Source organism: Gouania willdenowi, chromosome 22, assembly GCF_900634775.1.
Source record: "Gouania willdenowi chromosome 22, fGouWil2.1, whole genome shotgun sequence".
Taxonomy (NCBI): domain Eukaryota; kingdom Metazoa; phylum Chordata; class Actinopteri; order Blenniiformes; family Gobiesocidae; genus Gouania; species Gouania willdenowi.
The window spans coordinates 11,224,610-11,248,895 of record NC_041065.1 but is presented as its reverse complement, the minus strand read 5'-3'; the positions used below and the strand labels follow the sequence as shown (position 1 = coordinate 11,248,895).

General features: G+C 37.1%; 1 protein-coding gene across 1 annotated transcript in view; it reads right to left on the bottom strand.

The window, feature by feature from the left end:
• frmd6 (FERM domain containing 6) overlaps positions 1–24,286 on the bottom strand; it is a 46,503-nt gene that overhangs the window by 9,849 nt on the left and 12,368 nt on the right. The window contains exons 2-9 of the mRNA XM_028438685.1: positions 14,012–14,275; positions 13,587–13,677; positions 8,353–8,432; positions 7,099–7,175; positions 6,835–7,021; positions 3,680–3,835; positions 3,485–3,550; positions 1,642–1,710 (exon numbers count right to left, since the gene is read on the bottom strand). Coding sequence (XP_028294486.1) covers positions 1,642–1,710; positions 3,485–3,550; positions 3,680–3,835; positions 6,835–7,021; positions 7,099–7,175; positions 8,353–8,432; positions 13,587–13,677; positions 14,012–14,110 — 825 coding nt within the window. The 5' untranslated portion in view covers positions 14,111–14,275. The remainder of the gene's footprint in view (positions 1–1,641; positions 1,711–3,484; positions 3,551–3,679; positions 3,836–6,834; positions 7,022–7,098; positions 7,176–8,352; positions 8,433–13,586; positions 13,678–14,011; positions 14,276–24,286) is intronic.

Sequence of the window (24,286 nt, the reverse complement as noted above, 5' to 3'; positions counted from 1 at the left end):
GCATCCTTGGTGAAACCATAACCACGCCGCGCTCTCACAACCATGAATATGACAGAGTGCCAAATTTTTTTTAAAAAAAATAAAAGTATGATGACAACAGGATGTGTTTACTGTCAACAGAGTGACAGACGCAGACGAAAGCAAGCAACTAATCAACCTATCCAGACCTGGCAACCTGTGAGCTGCAGCTGAGCTCCCCAACGTGTTTAAAAACAAAGGTTGAGTCACAAATGGAAAGTTTTAGTCTTGATGAAAAGTAGGGAAATCTCAGAATTGTGAGTTTTTTTGAGTTCAGGGTTTCTACAAATTCAGTCAAATTAAATTAGTCAGTGGCTATCCGTACGGTTGTCGTATCAAGATACCAACATTCTATCCGTACGCAGCGCCCCTCATTGGCCAGTTTAGGTCACGTGATAGGTCAGTCAATGGCCAGTTTAGGTCGCTTGACTAAGATTAAACCTTATCCTAAATCTAACCCTAACCCTAAAAATTGTTGCAATATAGGGTTATAACCTAACCCTAACCCTAAGATGCTACGTACTTGTACTTTGTTAACCGCACCAATAGCACCGGGGGTTGTCCGTACGGCAACCGTACAAATTGACACTTTCAATTAAATTCAAGACCTTTTAAGACTTTTTTTACCATTTGAAATTAAATTTAAGACCAACTCCACAGTAAACACAATTGGGGAAAAAAGCCACATCAATTACATAGGGTTAGGGTACTTTCCAGTGTCTTGTGCCCCCAAAGTAAACACACAAAAATACACAAATTGACAGTAAAATACACAAATAAAACAGGCTAAGGAAATCAAAATTGCTCTAAAAACACAGAAAATTACAACAAAAATAGCCAGAAATCTACAAAACAACAAAAATACAAAAAAATATAAACCATTAGGAAAAATGTTCATTGGACAGGCAATGTTTTTGTTAAAGTTACATTTCTCCATGTTGTTGAAAGTCACTCTCACTATTTTGTAGTTGGTTCAGCTGTCGTGACGGCGCAATGTTACGGTAAATTATTTATATATATATATATATATATATTTTTTTTTTAAACAACAATCCTTTTTTTTATTTTTTTTCTTCCAATAGTGTGAACGTTTGCCAGTCTTTCACGTGTGCGCTTTCTACGTCTTATACAGCAATTGCTACAATCGTGATCATTATCTTCATATAAAAGTCTGCCTTGAAATATAGGAATAACTTAACATTATATTATATACAGGATATAGTATACTTCTTCAACTGAATGAAAACAACAACTATTCAAACCGAATATTAACTTTAGAACTTCCCTTATTTTCAATTTTGAATCTTATGTACATTTAAAAAAAAAATAAAAATAAAAAATGTTACCATTCATTTTGAAATGTGAGACTAATTACAATCATGAAATCATACTTATGTGTTAAAATTAAAGATCTTATTTTCAGATTCATGAATTTAATGCCTTTTAAGACTTTTCAAAGATCCGTGGGAACCCTGTAAGAACAAATACGCTTATACGTATGTCTCACTTACACAATACCAAGAAACAACACCAACTGCAAAATCAGCTGTAAACAATAATTTAATTAATGAGTTGAATAAAATCAAAGAACTTGTGAAAAAAAAAACCCGCACATTTACTCACCACAAACACCAGTTTTCCCACATTGGTCCATGGAAAGTCATACAACAGTTGCCTCACCGAGCCGACATTCTGCAATAAATAGTCAGTAAATAAAGATGATTTTCAGCTCAATATTAAGTCTTATATTAGCAGCAACAAACTGAAATAAAACAAGGTTAAATGGAGTCATTAAGTTCTGAGTGACTGACTTTGTTTAAAAGAAATCATGAAAGCTGCAAAACCTCTAAACTCTGTTCTGCAGTGGCTTATACACGTCAACTTGTACCATTTACTCTGATTTATATCTGATTTTTTTTCCATTTCCAGTGAGTGTTAAATACATTTGATGTATATTTATACATGTTTTATGCGGATAAAAGGAAGGATTTTGTAGAAAAATTAAGCAACATAATTGTTTCATATTAAATTACTTATCATGTTAAAAATAAATTCATAAATGTTTCCAAGTACCCCTAGGGGTACACGTACCCCCGGTTAGAAACCACTGCTGTACTGGAGCAAACAAAGGTTACAGCAGAAACAATAAAGATGAATCATATACTGTATTTAATAATGTTGGTGGAATTTACCATTAAGTCAAATAGTCCTTTAAGTCTGCTTTTCTTGAATGGGGGTACGTGATGGCACTACAGGGGATACTTGAGAGAGTGTCAAATTTACAAATGAAAACAATAATATGATAAATAAAATGACGCACCAGGCGGGAGATGACCGTAAACGATAAAACCTAAAGAAATAAATCTATTCAGGAGGCACTAAATTCTGTTTCATTCCACTTACTTACAAAATTAAATTCTTTAAAATGCGTGTTATCACTCATACTTAATTCCATCATTATGCTGTTTAGTTATTTTTAGGCTGGGCTGCAAGACTCAAAACGCCACTCACTATGTTGTTCTTCTTCTTCTTGTGTACACTAATTAAATCGCTACTCCTGTTATTCGTGAACGGATCAAACTGAAATTTGGTAGCTATAATCTATAGATGTGTACGCATTGAAGCTCAAAGTCCGATTATCGATTTGGGGCCCTGGGAAAGAAAGAAAAAACGAAAAGCCGATTATCATTTATTTGCCAGTCAAATATTACGACGTTTGGCGGTTTCGAATCATTGGCACATACTAATATATAAATGGGAACCATTACCCTGTACGTGTCACAACAAGGGGCCCCATTTTTTAAATGACTACTCCTCTGTTAGTTCTCGTTAATTTTTTATTTATTTATTTGTTTTTTTTTTAATGGGTCCCGGGGGCCCACCCCCCATTTCTGGTAATTTCCAAATTTATGGAAACATAGTCGTGTGATATATCATTTCAAAGGTAATTCAAAGTAGATTACGGTTATGCCTTGCACAATTCAATTAGGGACCCGGGGGCCCACCCCCTTTTTTTAGCAATTTCGTTTAAAGTCGTTTTCTTATTCATTTGTGAGTCAAATATAGCGACAGTGGGTTGTACCAAATAATTGACACATACCAATATATGAATGGGGCCCATTACTCTGTATGCGCTACGGGGTCAACCAAGGGGTCCCTGGGGCCCCCATTTTTTTACTCGGTAGAACCGAATCATTTGACAGAATTCTCGGGAACGTGGTACGTGCTATTCGGCACAGAGACGTTCCGCGGGCCCGGCCGTAGTTCATCCAAACTTGTTTCATAGTATTCGGAGCAAAATGTTGTAGTCAGACAAAGGGGGTACTTGGATTGAGAAATAAGAGAAAGGGGTACTTGAGCCAAGACAAGTTTGAGAACCACTGCTATAAGTAATGAACATTCATAAGTAATAAAACATAATCATACTAGTAATGGCCTGAATTTTTATGGGTAAAACAATCTGCACCTGAAAAATCTGGATGCCACGTAAAGTCAATCCCAGCGTGAGAGAAGCTTCAACCTCTTTTTTGTCCTGTTGGAAGAGATAAATTAGACGTTATTCATTCCAAAGCCTTTACTATTTACTGACAGTGTATGTGATCATTATAGAAAAGGATAAATCTTCTATGGTTTCTGTGGATGTTAAAATGTCCTCGCTCACCTTGTACAGTCTGTAGTAGTGCACAGTGACGTCGTCCAGCTGTGCACACTCCTTGATGTACTTGAGGTGGGCTTCTGAGGCCGTGAGAGCAAACTGGTCTTTGTGCATGTTTGGGATGTGTCGGAGGATGTAGTCACGGCCACGCTTGGCTATGACCTGTGATAGAGGAACAGATAGAAGAGACTAGAGTCATCCCTGAGGGTAAACTACTGCTGCAGGGCCAACACACAGACACACACTCACACAGGAAACCACCTGCTTGGAATTTTCACCATCCCTTTAGGAAGTCTGCATTCTAAGTACCTACGTCTGAGTGTTTTACTGTGGAGCTGTGCTAGATCTTCATCATCTCACAATTTCCTGTCACTGAGGCGCGATAAAGGGGGCAGAGGGAGAAGCACAGGAAGTGGACGGCAATCAAAGGGGCGTGGCAGATATATTCAAAAGGGACAATGGTGTTGAGAGGGCAGTGTTTTTAGACGTGTGTGCGTGTGCGTGAGTGTGAGCGTGTGCATGTGTGCTACTTCTAGGTACAAAAATAAACTTGGCTGTCCCAGTTCTGATTATTCTGCATGCTGTGATGAGTGTTTGGTCGGCATAATCAGTGGAAGGTAATTTCACTCTGAATACTACAGAAGCAAATTACATTTACTTGAGAAAAGTCTGTTTTTTCTAAATAATTTATTTTTTTGGTTATTTTTTTTAAAACTGAAAATGTTTTGCATTAAAACAAAAAAAAGTCCAAAAAACAGGAAAAAAAATAGGCCAAAAAACAAACCAAAAAAATAAATTATTCAGAAAAATCTGATTTTTTTTTTTCCAAGTGAATGCAATACGCTTCTGTAAATTGCAGTGTAAATAAAGACAATGAATGATAATGCCTGACACCGTGAAACACCTGTTAAAGCAACCTTCAGTGTGTTTTCCAGCTGTTGTTTGATTTTCTGCAGCTTTGACCTCCAGTCTAAGTCCCCATTATAACACCAGCATGACATCATGGTGACTCACACACACTTTCCATTGATGAAGTAACCAGTTTAATAACCCTGTCCTCTCCATCACCACATGATGTAAATAAAGTAGGGAGTGGTAGATTCAGCAGAGAAGAAACCTTAACTCCTGTATGACTTAGTGCAGTGGTTCACAACCTTTTCTGGGTCGCGGGTCGTGACTCGTGACCCCATTTTTATTTCAGAAATCTCTGGCACCTCCAGACATTTTTCCTCTCGAACTAGTTTTTGATCAAGTTTTGTTATACTGTGTTACAAATACAAAGAAGCCAGGATTAGTCCACAAAAAGATTATTTGGTAACATTTAACTTAAACTTAACTTAAAGTTTTATACATAAGGCTAACATGTCATTATATGTCATTAGCATGAATAAGGTGTCATGAAGGCTGTCATTAAGTGTCGTACCCTAACCCTTCATTACCCTAACACCACTAGATCCCTCCACCTAACCCAAAAAATGCCAACATAACTCCAAAGGTGTCATAATTTTGCAAACCACTGTTAATAACAGCCTTCATGACACATTATTCATGTTAAAGACAGATAATATAAAACTTTAAGTAAAGTGTTGCCAATATTTTATACTTTTAATTTATTTACTTACATTTTATTTGATTTTGAACCAGATTTAGGGTGCTTTCACACATATAGTCTGGTGGACTCGGTGCGATTCAGGCGGTGAATCTGCAACATTTTTGCATTTTAATTTGGTCCGGTCCGCATTCACACATTCTATTTGCCAAGCGCACCAAACTTTCTGAACTACGTCACCCAGGCAAAATGGTCGGTCTCTGATTGGACAGAATACTTCAGCCTCCACGCCTTCAAGCCCTATATTTAGTCTCTCTTCCTATGTTTTCCAAAGGAAATCCTAAAACAATCCGGAAAAGTCATTAATAATAATTCAAAATAACCCATAATCACACGATGCCACAACCTGCGCTAATACTTTACATAAACACAGAGATGACTCCGCTCCGTCTCCATCTGTCAACGCTCAGAGCCGTCATATCACCGGTAACTTACCGGTAAGGATGTGTAATATGTGAAGAGATGAGAATGTATACACAGAAAAAAACAGAGCAGTCCAATGTGTTGCCATCGCTGATCATGTGAACAGTTTGGGAAAACAGAGATGAGTGAAATACGGAAGGGAGTGACAAAACATGACCTGTTTTTGTGTGCTGACAAAGTGACTCTGAAAATGGATGGATGGATATTTGTATGTTGCTGCTGGAGCACTGAGTTGCGGGTGTGTGCTCGTGCCTGTTGCCGTGACGGCAGGCACGCACGTGCGGCACAGCGGCTGCTGCTGTCACTGATGGAGTTGCTCCTTTACAATTGCGCTTCAATGTAAAGTCCTATGTTTGCTCCTGGCTACTTTCTCACCGCACCATGCTTCGCTTGAGCCGAACCGAGACCTACATTTTTCAGAGGACCAGAGTTCGCTTGTTTGCTCTGCACCAGAGTTTCACTGACCTTTCACATATCGCAAAAACAGGATCCGAGTAAGTGAAGCAAGGTGCGGAGCAAAGAGGCATGTGTGAAAGCACCCGTATATTTGAGAAAGTGAAAGTATACAAGAATACAGTTGTTTGAGATTATGTGTGGTGTTTTTATATAAAAAAATATTGTCATTGAAAAAATGTAAAAATATAATTGTTTTTTTAAATCAATTACAAGACATTTCCCCATTTCAATTCCAGGTGACCCCACATGGGGTCACGTCTCCAAGGTTGAAAATAACTGACTTAGTGTCACCATTGAACTAGCGTTCTAGTTCAAATGGTTTAGTATTAACCCCTCGTCAAAGCTTTCTTTCAGAACCAGAACAAATAATCAACACGCTGCTTTAGACGTATAGTCCACAGAAACATCATTAATTATTCTTCCAACCCCAAAATCCCAGATCTGATGTAAACCTGAGAGCAGAGATGTAATGTCTGATTCATTTGTTCCACAAACTGAATATTTCATTTTAAACAGGAACAAACAGCAAGTGAGAACTTATGATGCGTTAAAAACAGGTCACACAATTCATTCTACATCATTAAAGTGTTTCATCTGTAAATCATTTCTGGGTCTGGAGGATCAGGTGTTACAGTTAAATCATAGTGCGTTTTCTTTATTTTGATCTACTTACCCATCGGGGGAAGTACGTTTCTGGTTCAAAGTATTTCCCAAAGTGCTTGTTGCGTTTGAAGTTGCCGAGGTCAGCCTGCAGGGCGAACGCAGCCAAGAGGAAATACGCCTCCTCCCTTTGTATACACTGCGACAGCAGCACCTGTTTCCTCAAGTGCCAATAGTAGTAGTACCTGGCCACACGGTCACTGCACAGCAGAGAGCGTTAGCATGATTTTAAAGGAAGTAGAGTGAGCTAACAACTGTTTATATAGGGTTTCATTACCTGATGAGCCTCCCATTCTCAACGTAATACTGCGCTCTGAAGTGAATGATCATCGGCGGTCCAAACTGGTCAATGCCCTGTGGAGTGAGCACATGCAAAGAATTAAAAAAAAAATGTACTCATACAAATGAGACAGTGAGGTCTCATTTTAAAGAGAGACCTGTAGATGATTAAAAAATGGACAAAATTAAGTGTAAATATACCCTTCATATTCTTTTGTGAGAATGATAAAGGAAAACATTTTATATAAATTTTAAACGCAGATTTCTGGCCCAAAAAACATTGAAGAAAGAGCAACCTAAACCATCAATAAATGCTTTAATTCCAATAATTCTATAAACCGATTATATACTATATATCAGCGATTCTTAACTGGTGGGTCGGGACCCAAAAGTGGGTCGCAGACCTGTAAATACTTAATGCCTCTAATGTTGGACTTCACTTTTATCTTGAAAGAAACTTTTCTTTTGACAGGCATGCTGTGAAATGCATAATGCACAGGAAATTATATATATTTATGTTTTAAAAAATATTTTATATATATTTATGTGTGTTTTCAACAGCTATTAGGTTGGTTGAACTCTAAAAAAAAGTGGGTCACGATTTAATGACAGTGGCAAAATGTGGGTCCCAGGGTGAGACCAGTTGAGAACCCTGCTATATATATTATATACTATATTCAGTTTGCTAATGTGTGATATATATATACATTTTTAATTTTCCCTATATTATGTGTGTGTACAGGTAATTATGTACCTTTTTTGTATGTAAAGTGAATAATTAGAGTAGATTAATATATCAAAATTACAACCCGTTTGATATTCTTGGGGCCAATACTGATACCGATATTAGGGGCTCTAAAAAACAATACCCGATGTATTGGCCAACATATGAAATAAGAACATTGATATACACAACAGGATATATACTGTAAATAAACACAAATACCTTTAATACCCAAACAACGATTCAAGAAGCAAAACACTAAATTAAAATAAAGAATTGTAATGAGTAACACTGTCAACATAAGGACTGTAAAGCCACTGATTAATAAAGAAAGGCAAACTGTATTTCCGTAATACAATGCAGATAAATATTCAAGTTACTCAAATTTCAAACGGTAAATAGTAAGTGATTGGTCAGGCTCTTATTAAAAATAATATCGCAATGGTTTACATTATGTTAGCCCTGTCAGAAGTTTCCATGAACAAAGATGAAGAGTTTTGTAATTGTTTATACATAATAATTTCTCACCTTGCTGGCTTCTCTCTTCCATTCTTTGGGGCAGTACTTGGACAGTTTCTGGTCCAGCTCCATATAGATGTGTTCGTTATCTGTAGCAGGGGAAGAAATATGCTTACTTAGTGACATCAGTGTGTGTGTGTGTGTGTGTGTGTGTACACGTGGGCCCTCAGGCGTCTATCTATGAATATTCACATGTTCACAGTACACTGCTAGTGCACAGCCTCCAGCAGTTCAGCCTCTGTTGTTCCTTCATATTGCATTACATAGAAATGTAATATTCATCTGCTTCTGAAGTGACGTCATGAGCCACACCCCCCCCCCCCCCTTTTATTTTTTTTATACCTCCACCAATGAGGTACTGTTTTTGCCAGCGTTATTCCATTGACTTGTTAGTTTGTTGTATGTTTGTATGTGAACAGTCTAGGGCTGGGCGATTTTGCCTAAAAAACGATCTCCGATTTTTTTTTAGAAAAATTCGAGTTTCGATTTAATTTTCGATTTAATTTTTTTTTAATGCACTTAAAAATGACTGCAGACATCAGATTTATTGTCAAAAGTGCAACTTTATTGCCGTGATTGTCCTCAAGAGTTAAAATGCATAAAACAATCCCAAAATAAAAAGTTAATAACCCAGGTTTAAGCAAAAGTGTCACAGCAACTTCACACTAGCTTAAATTTTCTGATTAACAAATCAGATAACTACATATTTTATAACATATAATACGATTCACTCAACTCCCGATACGATTCGATTCACGATACTGGGTTCACGATACGATTCTCTCACGATTTATTTTGCAAAATGGGACTGTTGACAAATGACTGAAAAATATTCCTTTAATTTTTTTGGTGAAAATACTATACTATTTTTCATTGTCAAAAGAATCCCTTGATAAACTATTCAAAACAATGCAATTGAACTAAAAATAAATCTTGAATGAAAGAAAGGAATAATACAAATGAAGAAGCTTATTATTTAAATTCTGGTTGTATCGTAAACAATACAAAACTACATAATAGTTATTTTTCTTTTTAAAAGTGCAACTGAAAATGTAATTTGCGCCTTAACAATCATTTCACTGTATTTAGGTCAGATATTTGTTTGGACCAGCAGAGGGCGCTGGTAACCCAGTGGTCGGTTGGCATGCAGATATCTTGCAGTGAAGAAGAGATGCTATGCTAGCAGACAGAGCTAATAGAAAAACGTGACTTTTACAGATATTCACGTAATATTACAGATATTGTTTTGGTGCTAAAGGGGTAATGAATCATTTATGAATATGTTTAAGAGTAGAAGGCGGCCAGAACGAAAGTATTAGCAGATTTCGCTCTCCGCCAACACTTCTGGATAGCGCCCTCTGCTGGTTAAAAAAGTACTGCGATTCAATTTTCACAGCATCGATCTGAACCTTGATACCTATGAATCGATTTTTAACTGCCTTATGATTAATCGTTACATCCCTAACATATAACATTACAATTAAAAAATAATAATCTCTTCCCTGAGCATCTCAGCATAATGTGAATAAAACATTAAACATGCCTGTGGCACCCATATAGCCTACTCAAAGGGTAAACAAATGTAAACAAAGAGGGGGCGGGCTCACATCGCGCTACGGTAACCCACAAGGATGGAACGCGAAAAAGTCAGAAAAACTGTGGGAAAAAAAACAATAAAATTTAAAAATTTAAAATTAAAATTTTCTTTATCTACAAATTCAATAAATCGCTTAAATCGATTTTTCTCAAAACTCAAAAACCATTCCTGTGCATTACGTTTAATCTGGTTGGTCGGCTATAATGTGATGCATTTGATTGTTGTCTGGTCATTTCATTTTTCTGTAGTTTTGTAATGTCCACTGATCATTTTAAAACCAAAAATAATATTTTACTCAGTAACGGTTGGGTGTAGAAATGTAACAAATTACTTTATTTCTTTTAAAACGTACTTAAGTGCAAGTAAAATGAGTGATTTAGAAATATACTCAAAAAAGTTAAAGTACACATAAAAGCTACTTGATTACAGTAACATGAGTAAAACTTTCACCTCTGTTCAAAAACTAATAAACGAATTTTGATGAAGTTATCAGGTAAAAATCCAAAATGGGAAAAGGAACATGTGATTATGTGACGATCTGGATAAATATACTGATTCTGGAACAGTTAAAAAAAATTTTAAAAAGTTATCTTGGTTCATAAAGACCGATCTTTATGAAATTTGTCTCGGGTATGTCAGGTTGGGTTTTTTTTGGGTCATAATTGTTTTTATCTTTTTTTCGAGAACAACTTTTCCTGATTATTTACAGCAACCAAAAGCAGCACAAATTAGCATTTTGACCAAAAACGCTGCTAAATGATCTAAAAAGCAGGCTGAATGCTTCACTCTAATTGGAAAAAATGTGATGTTTACAGACAAATGGCCGTATGTGATGTCATCAATCACGTGATTTCAAGATGGCAGAACACAGGCTCTAAAACAGTAAAGTAACCCCATTTTTAAAAGTTGATAAAATGAATATGGTGCAAAATAATGTGTTTTGTTAGGCATAGATCTTCTAATAAGGACAAAGGTCAAAGATTTTAGGCCACATTTGTAAAAAACAAAAAACAAAAACAGTGGAGGATCCCTTTAACAGAACATGACCATTAACAGTCAATTCTTTTTTTTTTTAACTTGAAGGAAGAATATAAATCAATATGTCCTTCACGATTTTTACAGCAAGACAATTCTGCCCAGGAATGTGTATCCAAGTGTCTCCATATGGAGGCTGAGAACATATGTGAGTTATATGTGTTTACCATTAATACCAGTGTAAAGGACTAACTGTGTAATTTTCTAACCCTTGATCTGATCAAACATATGAATTATAATTTCCCAATGATCCTGAGAACACATTGAATAACGGGTTGATGTATTTAGTGCCTGAAGTGTAATGTTTAGATGGTGTAATATTAGCATTAGTGTTGTTTTTGTTATATAAAGCTGAAAGCTGAAAAAACTGTACATGTTGTACTTTCTTTATGTTTCCGTCACTTTTAATGAGTAGACATCTTGATCAACTCATTACACTTGTTGCAGATCAATGAAGCTCGACGTGCGTCCCAGAATGTTTCAGTAGCTTCACTGGTCACAGCGACAGTGGGTGACACACAGGCAGTGGGTGGCCTCTGTTTGCCTTGGGATTTCACGCTGTTCAGACAAGTACTTCAGGAATGTTCCAAAATCAGACCCATTGGCTCCTGCTCAACTGACCTGCTGCGCTGGTATTGGCTCATCTGGAGGCCAGCTGCCTGAAAACACTGCCTTTGCATTTTACTCTCCCTCCTTTTGCAGCTGCCTACGACTGTCACACACTGTCTGAACACAATGAATGAAGAACCTGGTGTGTCAGATAAAACCTGAACCAACCCACTTATTGGCCACGATTACATGATGCTTTTTTATTTCAGAATTAAAGTGTTCTGCTTTGTGTTTACATGGTTATAGTAATTCTGAATTGAGATTTACAGTACATGGAAAACAGGTTTATTCGCTATTATTCAATTCTGCTTTAGGATTGGGAAGGGTTCTGATTGGACAGGGGGCGAACGTGACGCATCATGTCTTTCAGGAAAAAACACACAACAAACCTTTTCTTTTTGGCTACAACATAATAAGAACTATTGTCACTTATCTTGATAGTATGTTTTGAAACAGCAGCTCAACAAAAACATAACGTTTCACTTTCGTCAGCTGAGCAGGAGAAGAGAGATAGTGCAGCGGAGGAGGGAAGCAGAAGACTGTACTTTGGCCAATCAAAGCCAGCGGTTAATGCAACGGCTGCTTTATCTCCACTATACAGGATTTTGAGTGGAAGGAGAACTTTCAGATGACATGAGTGACATTTGTGAAGCTCTGTGGTCTGATGCAAGACTTACTTTCTCTGATGAAGCCTGTTTCGTCGTCTAATGTCCATGTGTGTAGTAAGTGAATGTCCGCATGTTTATGCTTCTGTCCATCCACTCTTTTCATTATATCCATATCTATCTCAGGTGTCTTGATGCTGGAGCTGGTGGTTCCTGATCAATGGTTCGTGGCTCAACAAGTCTGGGACACCCGGATGGTCTATCCTTCTATCCTATTCTGTTAGCCCCTCTGTTCACTAACCCCAACCAGTCGAAGCGGATTGATACCATCTCTGAACCTGGTTACGCTGGTTAGTGCTTGTTCATCTGGATCTTGTTGGGTTCTTTCTTTCTTACTATGAACTCTATATTTTGTTCAGCGCTTTGAGATGACTGTTGTAATTTGCGCTATATAAATAAAGTTTAATTGAATCTTGTACAGGGTTCCTCCTACAGCTTTAGTCAAATTAAATTTAAGACTTTTTAAGACTTTTTATTGCCATTTGAAATTAAATTGAAGACCAGCTTCACAGTAAACATAATTGGAGATCATTAAGTATGTAGGGTTTTCTAGTCTCATTTTCTAGTGTCTAGTGTGGACGTGCAACTGGCGGCCACACACAAAAATACACAAAGTAACAGTAAAATACACAAAAAATCAGACTAAAATAATCAAAATCACTCCAAAAACACAAGATGGCTACAAAAATATCCAAAAATCTATAAAACAACAACAAAAATAGAAAAAATAAAAACCATTAAGAAAAATCTTTGCTGGACAGACAATTTACATTTTCCCAGGTTGTTAAAACCATTTATGTTACCATTCATTTTGAAATGTGAGACTAATTACAATCATAAAGTCATACTTATCATGTGTTAAAATGTAATACTTTTGAAACATTGATTTAAGACACTTTAATGACAATTAAGGCCTTATTTTTAGATTCATGAATGTAATGCCTTTTAAGACTTTTTAAGGATCTGTGGGAACCCTGTTGTAAGGCTCTTATTGAATAAAAAGTCTCAGCTCAAGTCCGACGCTTGCTTCAGGCAGCCATACTGGATTATGTCGTCATCGCGACAGGACGAGCATGCGCAGAGTGACCAGAATTAATTTAAAGCATAATGAGCATACAAAAAATTAAAATCTGAATAAACCAGACAACTACTTCAGATTTAAGCTGAATATGGATTGGCCATTTTCATCCAGAATTAGGTGTTTACACGGTCAGTTTTAAAGAGGATTTACCTTTTATTCTGAATTAAAGGGGAATTAAAGCTCTCATGTAAATGGCGCCAGTGTGGATAAATAAAACATGAGTGAACTCACACTAAAACACAATGTGATGTCTTACTTTGAATGACGCTCAATCCAAACAAGTGACAGTCCTTCAATCTGAGGAGGTCACACACCTGGACCAACAGCTCCTGGCACAGAGTTTTTACCTAAGAAAGACATTAATCAATGATATTATCGTCACGTCACAAACATCAAATAATGTTAATTCATTGAAAACACATGCTCGATCTTTGTTTAAGTGTAAAAATCTGACTTTTGATTTTTTTAAAAAGCAAAAACAGTAAAAAAGCTGAAAAAGCTTTTAGGTTTGGAGTTTGATGTTAGGCGTGTGATACGCTCTGCTCTCCACATTAGTCCATTACTGGACTCTATATTTAATGTATGACTATTCTTAGAGTGCTACTCTCAAAGGCAGAAATGATGTCAAAGTTTTGACATAAAAGTGTAGATTGAAGTCAAAACTCTGATGGCTCTACTCACATTGACAATGACATTGAGCGTGTCGTCATTGGGCAAAAAGACACAGATACAACGACGGTCCTGCATGGTTTTGTTGTTGTGGAAGTTCAGTTTGTTCATCTTCGTGAGGCTCAGACAGGACCGGCCCCTGTGCCTGCTCTCAGGGCGCTGGGCCCCCCCACGCGACCTCCCACCTCCACCCGTTTGAACGTTATCTGCTTCAGCTGCAGCCCAGCACGGACACGGGGACGACCGCAGGACTGAGACTGGACATGGAGGTGTGAGCTGTGGAGAAACAGCAGAAAGAAAGAGCATGAGTTCTGTTTGTGTTCCTAAAGGAAAACCAAGTGTTTACTGAATGATTTGCTCACAGAACTAGTTTCACATATTTACATTGAGCAGCTCATGTCATCTCCTCACATAAGCCAAACAAAACCAACACTGTTGTCTAACTTCAGGACCTGCTCAAATCCATGACGTGTGACTCTGTAACATAAGCAGCTTTAAACGTGCAGCAACTCAGGCAACCATTTCAATTCTGTTATCATGCATGAAGCTGTTTGACGTGCATGAGGTTTTTCTACTATTGGTAGTAATGAAGTGCAAGAATCAAACTGTAGCTCTGACTTCTGAAAAACACTTGGAGCTTAATTTCTAACAATAAAAAGACACTAATCAGTGGAGGCAACAACAAATGTAATTTTCAGATCTGATGGCCACATTATCATGTCAGCATTTAGAAGGATTAATACACGTAAGAACAAAGTTTGTCCTATTTTTGTTGTTTTTTTCTGCATTTTTTGTGTAATTATATAATTATCTGGTAGGCTTTTGGAGTAATTTTGTGTATTTTTCTTGTTATTTATTTTTCTCTCATACTGTGTGTCTGTGTTTTTTTGTAGTCTTCTCTCTATCAGATGGAAGGATTGCATACAGCACTGACAACAGTAAGGTCACACAAACACACTCGTAAACAGTGACGTGCCGTCAGGGTAGGCAAGGTAGGCTACCCAAGGGTGAATTGATATTTTGATTATTTAATTACATATATATATATATTTTTTTTTTTTTAAATTATAAATTATTCATTTTTCCATTTCCAATAGCCTACAGTACCTATAAGTTTGAAAGTGTCCGAATTTTGTGCGTTTCATAGCCCAAATTACTAAACAGCGCTATTTCCTGGAACAGCTGCATTTTTTTTTTATTTTTTTTTTCTCACTCCGCTGTAAAGCAGAGGGAGGCCACGCCCCCTCCCAAAGGCACGTTGCTCCTCTGCCTCCGTTCCCATTGCGTGATTTTACGTGTTTGCGCATGCGCAGTCAGGTCCCCAATGTGACATCAATTTACGTGCAAAGGCAGCGTAGAGAGCTGCCTTTGCACGTAACTGCGCTATGCTAAATGCTATACGTAAGTTCACAGCACATTAGTGAATAGATGACACGTGACTGCTGCTGCTACGTTCTCTAGCTAGTGGGCGGGATAACACTACAGTTAGGATGACAGCGCTAGAGATGATAGAGAAACTTTGTTTTGAGGAAAAACGACAGCTTTTGAAAGATGGAGACCAACACCTGAGTTACCAGAGCTTCAGCAAAGGTAAGGTCAGAACATGTTTCATACTTTTCACAGTGAATGGTACAAAAGGAAGGATTGGCTTTGTGGATGCTCCTCACTGAGGATGTTCTAAGTTGTCATTTTTTCCGTGTTTCTGTGTTTCCAACACAAACAACAGATGTGCTGCAGTGTCATGAGATATACAGTATCTTGTTGGAGAGTATTGAGGCTATATTAAATAATTGTTTATGTTTCTTTAATGGTGTTTATGATATTGATTTTGTTAGATGGCTAAATGCTTGTTCATGTGGATCTTATTGGGTTTTTTCTTTCTTATTATGAATTTTATATTTTGATAAGCGCATTGAGATGACTTTGTTGGAAATTGCTTTATACAAATAAAATTGATTTGAATTGAATTAACACTTGTCAGCAGAAACATATGAAATTGTCATTGGTGGTCTCGATTTGCAACGTGCCTACCCAACCCTCGTGGTTACGGCACGTCACTGCTCGTAAAACACCAGTCTAAGTGTTTTCATCTTAGTGTCTAATGTATTTTTACTCACTGTGGATCAAATGAGATTCAAAACACTCTAAACATTAACTTAAATAATATTGAAGTGCCTGAATATGGGCACCACAGTGGTTAACACGAGTAGAGCCTTACCCATTTATCAGTAAGTCTGATGAATCAGGCCGATTTGAGCTATCACCGATTAATCGACATTGGTTAGTAGCTCGGATGATGAACCGTTCAGGCTATAATATGTAACTGACTAGGGATGTAACGATTAATCGTAAGGCAGTTAAAAATCGATTCATAGGTATCATGGTTCACATCGATTCTCTGAAAATTGAATTGCAGTACTTTTTTTAAACAGCAGCGCTATATATTTATCCTTCTCTTGTCCAAATGCTGAGGCGGCGGGCGGAATCTGCTACTACTCTCTTTCTGGCCGCCTTTTACTCTTAAGCATGTTCATAAATGATTCCTTACCCCTTTAGCACCGAAAGAATATCTAATATTACATGAATATCTGTAAAAGTCACGTTTTTCTATTAACTGTCTGCTAGCGCATAGCATCTCTTCTTCACTGCTAAAATACCTGCATCCCAACCGACCACTGGGTCACCAGCACCCTCTGCTAGTCCAAACAAATATCTGATGTAAATACAGTGCAGACTGTTTTTTTTTTTTAATTCCAATTGTTAAGGCACAAAATACATTTTCAGTTGCACTTTTAAAAATGAAAAGAACTATTATGCAGTTTTGCATTGTTTATTATAGAACCAGAATTTAAATTATTAGGCTTCTTCTTCATTTGTATTTATTTCATTCAAGATTTATTTTTAGTTAAATTGCATTGTTTTGAATAGTTTATCAAGGGATTTTTTTGACAATGAAAAATAAAAGGAAAATAGTGCAGTATCTTCTAGTTTTTTCCACCAAAAAAATAAAGGAATATTTTTCAATCATCATTTGTCAACAGTCCCATTTTGAAAAATAAATCGTGAGAGAATCGTATTGTGAACCCAGTATCGTGAATCGAATCGTATCGGGAGTTGAGTGAATCGTTACATCCCTATAACTGACGTATGTTCTTATTTTATATATCAGTCGATATATCGGCAGATACATCGGATATCGGCTCTTTAAAACACTTCTCAAAGTCAGAAAGCCCTGGGTTTGACTCATAGTGTATAGACCTGGGACCTTTATGTTGGGAGATTGCATGTTCTCAACTACGTTCATAATTTGATTTGTGCAGATACTACAATAATGAAAAATGAAAAGGACACTGGTGTCTGGCCCTTGCACCTGATGTGAACTGGGATTGGCACCCCCAGACCATGTGGGGAGGATTAGGTGAGTGCAGGAGAAGAACAAACTCACAGGATACAGCAGATTAGCTGTGAACCCCCGACCCTGTTCAGATAAGATAGATAAGGATTTCAAGGGGCAAACATCACCTAAGATGATTGCTGAATCCTGCTGTTTGAGAGTCCTTTGAATTTAATTTGACAAGACAAGGCCCCAAATTTACATGTAGAGAGCTGTCATTTCTATTTCATTATCTCGCGCACACGCACGCACACACGGTAGTAAAGGCCACTGTGAACAAACGCCTCTTAAACTCTGCTGTAGTAACTCATAGCTGGAGTTCAGACCTGGGACAGAGTGAGAGTGTGAAATTTCTCACACCAGACAAAAGAATAGAAAGAATCAATCAATCTTACATTATCACTTCTTCCTGTTGAAAGGTGCTCTTGTCAAACAAAGTCATGAGGGGTCTGAACTGAAAACCTTCCTTAGGCCATATTCACGCCATAGTATTTGCTCCCATTAAAAATCTATAATATACAGTATTTTTACATTGAAAAGTTCTGTGACACTGTTTCATCAGCTAAAAAATTGCTGAAAACTGTTATTTGCTTTAGTTTAGTTCAGTTTGATTTCGTTTGCACCTGCAAACAGACAAAACTAACTAGATACAAGCCGCGTTTCCATTACAGATTTTTGCAAAATAAAAGCTATATTTCTAAATGTCGAAAAAGTATAATAGCACTTTTAACGTGTTTCCATTGAAGGTTGTTGAAGCCTCGCAACTTCCGTGAAATCTCATCCTGCGGGACTTCGCTGCAGAAAGAAGGACACTCTGAACCTTATAACACTGCATTCCTTTATTGTTTCATGTTTAATGTGGCAGTAATTAAACTATAATGCTAAGAAATGGCCCGATCTCCTTTTTTGTCCACATGTAACGCGTCATGCTTTCTTGGAGAGAAGTGGTCATGTGACCAGGTACCTCACGTCATGTGACCATGTACGTCATGTTCTGTGATGTGTATTTGCGGAAAAAGTGTTTCCATAGCGCTTTTGCGACACATTTCATTATTGAAACGCCTGAAATTCCTCCTCGTAAAAATCTTTTAGCAATATTTGAGTGTTTTTTCAAACTTCAGGTGTTTCCTTTACCAGTTTTAATTGCACTATTTCGATTTTGCGCATTTACAAGGGTAATGGAAATGCAGCTAATGTCAAACAGTTACTACCAAGGTTCTCACGAGGAATTTTTCACAGCATAAGGGGCGCGGTGCGCGAGCGAGCGCTGCCGGTGCAGAAAATTCTGAAATGTATAACTCTTTCAGGTCCAAAATTAGTGAAGTAAAGCTAAAGTAGTTTTTTGTTTTATCTTTGTTACTGCCTTACTTTTAGCGGTGTGCCATCTAAGGGACCTCACGATTCGATTTCGATTCAGGGTGCTACGATTCAATTAATTAACGATTATTACGATATTAACAATTATCACAATTTATTATTCATCTTTTCCTCACTTTGTGGCTATTTCATACTTTTAAACAAGGTATGTGTGTCAATATCCAGTCATTAAGGTAACCAAACAAATGTATCACTATTATCTTTATTTATATCATATCACTAAATCCAACAGTAATCATATTACAAAAGAAATAGACATATATATAAAAACCTAAAATATTAGCTTGTTCAGCTAATTTAGTCTGATCTAACACAAAATCTTATTCAGTAGAAATTAGGGATGCACCAAAATTAAAATTTGAGGTCGAAGCCGAATAAAATATAAAGGCTTGGCCGAATACCGAATAATACCAAATATCGAATGCGGTTTTTCACTATTTCTTTTAATAGTGCATAAATAGCCTAGAATAAATTTTAGTCGTGTTTTTTAAAGAAAGTAAATGTTTATTGAAAATTCTGACATTTTTTAGATATTCCAGTAAGTTTTTCATTTATATTAGCCCTTCAAATAAAACAAAATATGCATTCCAAAAAAACAACTAAAGTGCATTAAAGGGTATGATGAAAAAAATCACTTCATAATGTTTTTGCTACAGTGATTTCCTCCCTCCCTTGTTATTCAGTCAGCTTTAAACGGGCCAGTTGGATTTTGCCCACGTTGGCAGGTGACGTCACCTAACACGCCTCCTAGAATGTAAGCTCCTCCCTCTCCAACTATCTAACAGCTAAAACAACACTGCGGATTAATATAGAATATATATTATACTTTATTGCCATATATATAAATGCAAACTGCACTACTTTTTCTGCTGCCGATCATGTTGGGGGTCACTGCTTGGAGCCATGGACGCATTGTTTACACACATCAGCTGTTAGGAGGAAACAATGGGGATGTGAGTGAAGCATCCATAAATACACACAGATAGAACACACACTGCATCGGTTCTCATTTTATCCAGTCACTGGATGCAGAGCTGGCAACCAGCTACTCAGCAAAAACAGCTGATGAGCCATGACCGCGACTGCTCTCTGGACTGCTGCTGCTGATGAATCTCATCTGTACTGCTATGCACAGTGACTAACAAAAGGATACACTCTCACTCTACAACAGAAAAGCTAAGATGTGGGAATTCTGCAGGTTGATTATAAATACAAAGCTGTACATTATCTCTTCAAAAAGCATTGGTAACATAAGAAAGCACTGGATAAATTACGTTTGCTGAAATTTACTTTCTTTAGCTAGGAGAAGTTAGTAGTTGTAGATTATCCACAAACAACATGGTAAATCCACATTGATTTACGGGCGAGTAAATGTTTTGCTTCATACCAACATAATACCATACTACTACAACTACTTTTATGCACCTGTAATTCTCCTGCAGTACTATAATGTCAAAGTACACATAACAAAAGCTTCTCCTGTGGCAATGATAAAAAAAATTAACAAACAGAATATAAACTATAAGCCTGTTTGTACTGACAACTCTATTTGGATTAAAGAGTAACGACAAATAGAAATCCTGAATTAACTTCCTGAAATGTAAATAGTTATATGCATGGATACTGTCACCAATGTTTTGGTAGAATATCAAGATTTGACTTTAAAAAGAAAACCCAAAAGCAGGCCACTTCTATCACAGAAGGGGCCACATGTGATTTTCTGATCTGAGGACCACATTATCAACATTCAAGTCAGCATTAAGAAGAATGACCAATCTGAGCAATAATACAAGCTTGAAAGCACAATTTTGTGTGTTTTTAAATTCATGTTGTAGATTTTCTAGTCAATATGGCAAATTTTTTCTGTCTTTTTCATGTTTTTTAAGTCATGGTGGGTTTTTGTAATATTTTTTTCTTTTCTTGTTGTTATTTTGTGTATTTTTCTGTCATTTTGTGTAATTTTGTATGTCTTTACAGTACTTTCGTATATGTTCTTGGTTTTGTAGTAATTTTGTGTGAAACAGGTAAAACGTCTGCACAAAACAGTCATTAATATTAATAATATCATTCCTGGACAGCTGGGTAAGCAAATTGAGCATACCTTCTCTAAGGTCTAAGGTAGAGGCACTAGGGGCAGGAATAGTATAATTGAACTTTATTTTAGACTGGAAATGAGCTACAAAAACATGGCATTGCAATAAAACCATTATTACCAATAGGCATGTGAACAGATACAGGCCACATTCGGCCTTCGGTTTAGTGAGTTAAAAGCAAGGCCGAATAGTAGCGTGTGACGCAATCAAACAACGTGCAGTCAGAAAAGTGTGTGCGAGTTACTGCAGAACCAGCAGCAACAGCTCCTCCTTTCCACACACTAACACAACCAGACTCTCTCCTTACTCTCCGTCACCGCGTAAAAGTTGGAAGCCGTCCACTTCCACAACCGACTCCGTTGTTAGCGCTGTGAGCCACGAATCCGTAAACATTCTCATCGTTTCCTCCTCAGTTGACAAGCAATGTCGGGTCTCGCTGCATAGGCTGGTGTAGCATTAGCACGGAGTGCTAACAGCTGATGCGTGTAAACAATGGGTCCAAGCAGTGACTCCCAACACGATCGGCAGCAGAAAAAGTATTGCAGTTTGGGCGTCCAGTAGTGCAGTTTGCATTTACATATATGGCAAAAAAGAATAATATATATTCTGTATTAAACAGCAGTGTTTGTTTTAGCTGTTAGATAGTTGGAGAGGGAGGAGCTCACATTCTAGGAGGCGTGTTAGATGACATCACCTACCAACGTGGGCAAAATCCAACTCGCCCATATGGAGCTAACTTTGTTTTTACAAAATGTGGAATAACAAGGGAGGGAGGAAACTGAACTTTTTCAACTTTGTCCCACTGAATGAGGCTAAAAGGATGTATATCACTGTAGCAAAACCATTAATAAAGTGATTTTTTTCATCATACCTCCCCTTTAATGCACTTTAGTTTTTTTTGGAATGCATGTTTTGTTTTATTTGAAGGGCTAATATAAATGAAAAACTTTGTTAAAAACTCAAAGTGAAAAACTTAACAACAGCATTCAATATTCGGTATTATTCGGTAATAGACCAAGCGTTTATATTTTATTCAGCTTCGACCACAAATTTTCATTTCGGTGCATCACTAATTAAAACTAAAGATGGGGCCTATCCAGTATCAGTATCGAGTTCTAATACCAGCGTAATTCACCGGTGGGAAATTTCCGATCCATAGTTTATTTGTAGTGTGTGTAACGCTTATAACACAAAGAAAATTGCTCAGTTTCAAATTTTCTACATTTGTGACGTCACAAGTAAAATCAGGAATCAGTGTTGCCAGATCAGATTATCAATTTCCGGCCCAATCACATTTTAGAACCCGCCCATTCTAATAAAAACAGCCCAAACACGAACCACGAATCTGGTAACACTGTGTTTGTGACACAATGCAACGCAACGGTCGGACAAAATAGTGGACCATCACCTTGAATGAACTGTTCCTGTAATCTCTAGATCAGATGATGACAAGAAAGCAAAGTAGCAGCAAAATTGTAATTGAATTACAATGTTGATTATTACACCCAATAGGGATGTAACGATTCACTCAACTCCCGATACGATTCGATTCACGATACTGGGTTCACGATACGATTCTCTCACGATTTATTTTACAAAATGGGACTGTAGACAAATTAGAGAAATAGAAAATACGATACTATTTTCCTTTTATTTTTCATTGTCAAATCCTTGATAAACTATTCGAAACAATGCAATTTAACTAAAAATAAATCTTGAATGAAATAAATAAAGGAATAATACAAATGAAAATGAAGCCTATTAATTTAAATTCTGGTTCTAAAATAAACAATGCAAAACTCCATAATAGTTCTTTTTCTTTTTAAAAGTGCAACTGAAAATGTATTTTGTGCCTTAACAATTGGACTTTTTAAAAAAAAAAATTACGTCATATTTGTTTGGACCAGCAGAGGGTGCTGGTAACACAGTGGTCGGTTGGCATGCAGATATCTTGCAGTGAAGAAGAGAAGCTATGCTAGCAGACAGAACTAATAGAAAAGCGTGACTTTTACAGATATTCAAGTAATATTACAGATATTCTTTCGGTGCTAAAGGGGTAAGGAATCATTTATTAACATATTTAAGAGTAGAAGGCAGCCAGAAAGAAAGTATTAGCAGACTCCGCCCGCCGCCTACACTTGTGGATCTGCTGGTTAAAAAAAGTACTGCGATTCAATTTTCAGAAAATCGATATCAACCGTGATACCTATGAATCGATTTTTAACTGCCTTACGATTAATCGTTACATCCCTAACACCCAATGATTACAAAAATAACTTAATTGAAAAAAAAAAGATTATTTAAAAAATATATATATATTATTATTTTTATTTTTTTACATTATGTTTTATTCGCTAAATAAAACAAACCCACTATTTCGGACGTACAGTATACAAATAATAAAGCTTGGCACACATGTTATTAATACTAACTTTGAGTTGTTTAATGCAAGCTCCTCCCCTCTGCCCCGCAGCCTGCAGGTCAACCATCCATTTTCTGACCCGCTTGCTCCTTTTATCAGAATCGCGGGGGTCTGCTGGAGCCCTCATTGGGCATTAGGTAGGGGTACATCCTGGACAACGCAGTGAAAATAGATCTCCATGTTTTATCAAAATGTATTGACAGTGGTGTTTTTTTTAAAGAAAATGCTGTATAGCATTTAGTTTCTTCAGTCGTGCGATACCTGACAACACATTCTTTAGGCCTGATGTTCCCATTAGAAATCGATCGGCCGATCCTTGCGTATGAAACTTATCCTTTCCGCCTATCTTTTTTTATCTCCGCAAAGGTCTTAAAGTCTGTCTTAAAATCAGCCACTGTCTCCTTCTGCTGTGAGCTGCCTGACAGGCCCCGCCCACCAGCTCATGTGTGCATCTGCATGTGCGTGCGTGTGTCTGCTGAAGCACGATTAGCCTAGCAATAGATCACAATTTGTGATTCCTGTAACGAGGAAATAAGTTTTGGTGGAGCTGCAAACAAAGTGTTACCTCATTCACCTTTTAAGAAACCACCACACCGCTAAGTGTGCAGTATTTGAGGCTAGCAATCAAGCTAATGCTAAAGCTAGCAGAGCAAAGAGCCAGTTGGCCGCTGTCAGCAATGAAAAGCGCAAAGAAACTACGAGGCAAATAATAGAGTTCACAGCTTTGGATACAAAGTAAAACCTTCCACTAATGTATAAGTGACTGAAATAAGTCTCTGAGAACAACTAACCTGTGCCATGTTCATTCTGTCATTACCTGTTGACTTTTAAAAAAGTTACACATGATGCACTTTATTATTTCTGTAGAATGTTTGACCTTTAGGAGCTTTTTTCCTGTACACTGTTGAAGTTATTTTTAGATTAATATTTTTACATTTGAAATATCCACAAAGCTGCTGCATTTGGACATTTTCTATTTTTCCACTACACTCTATTGAAAC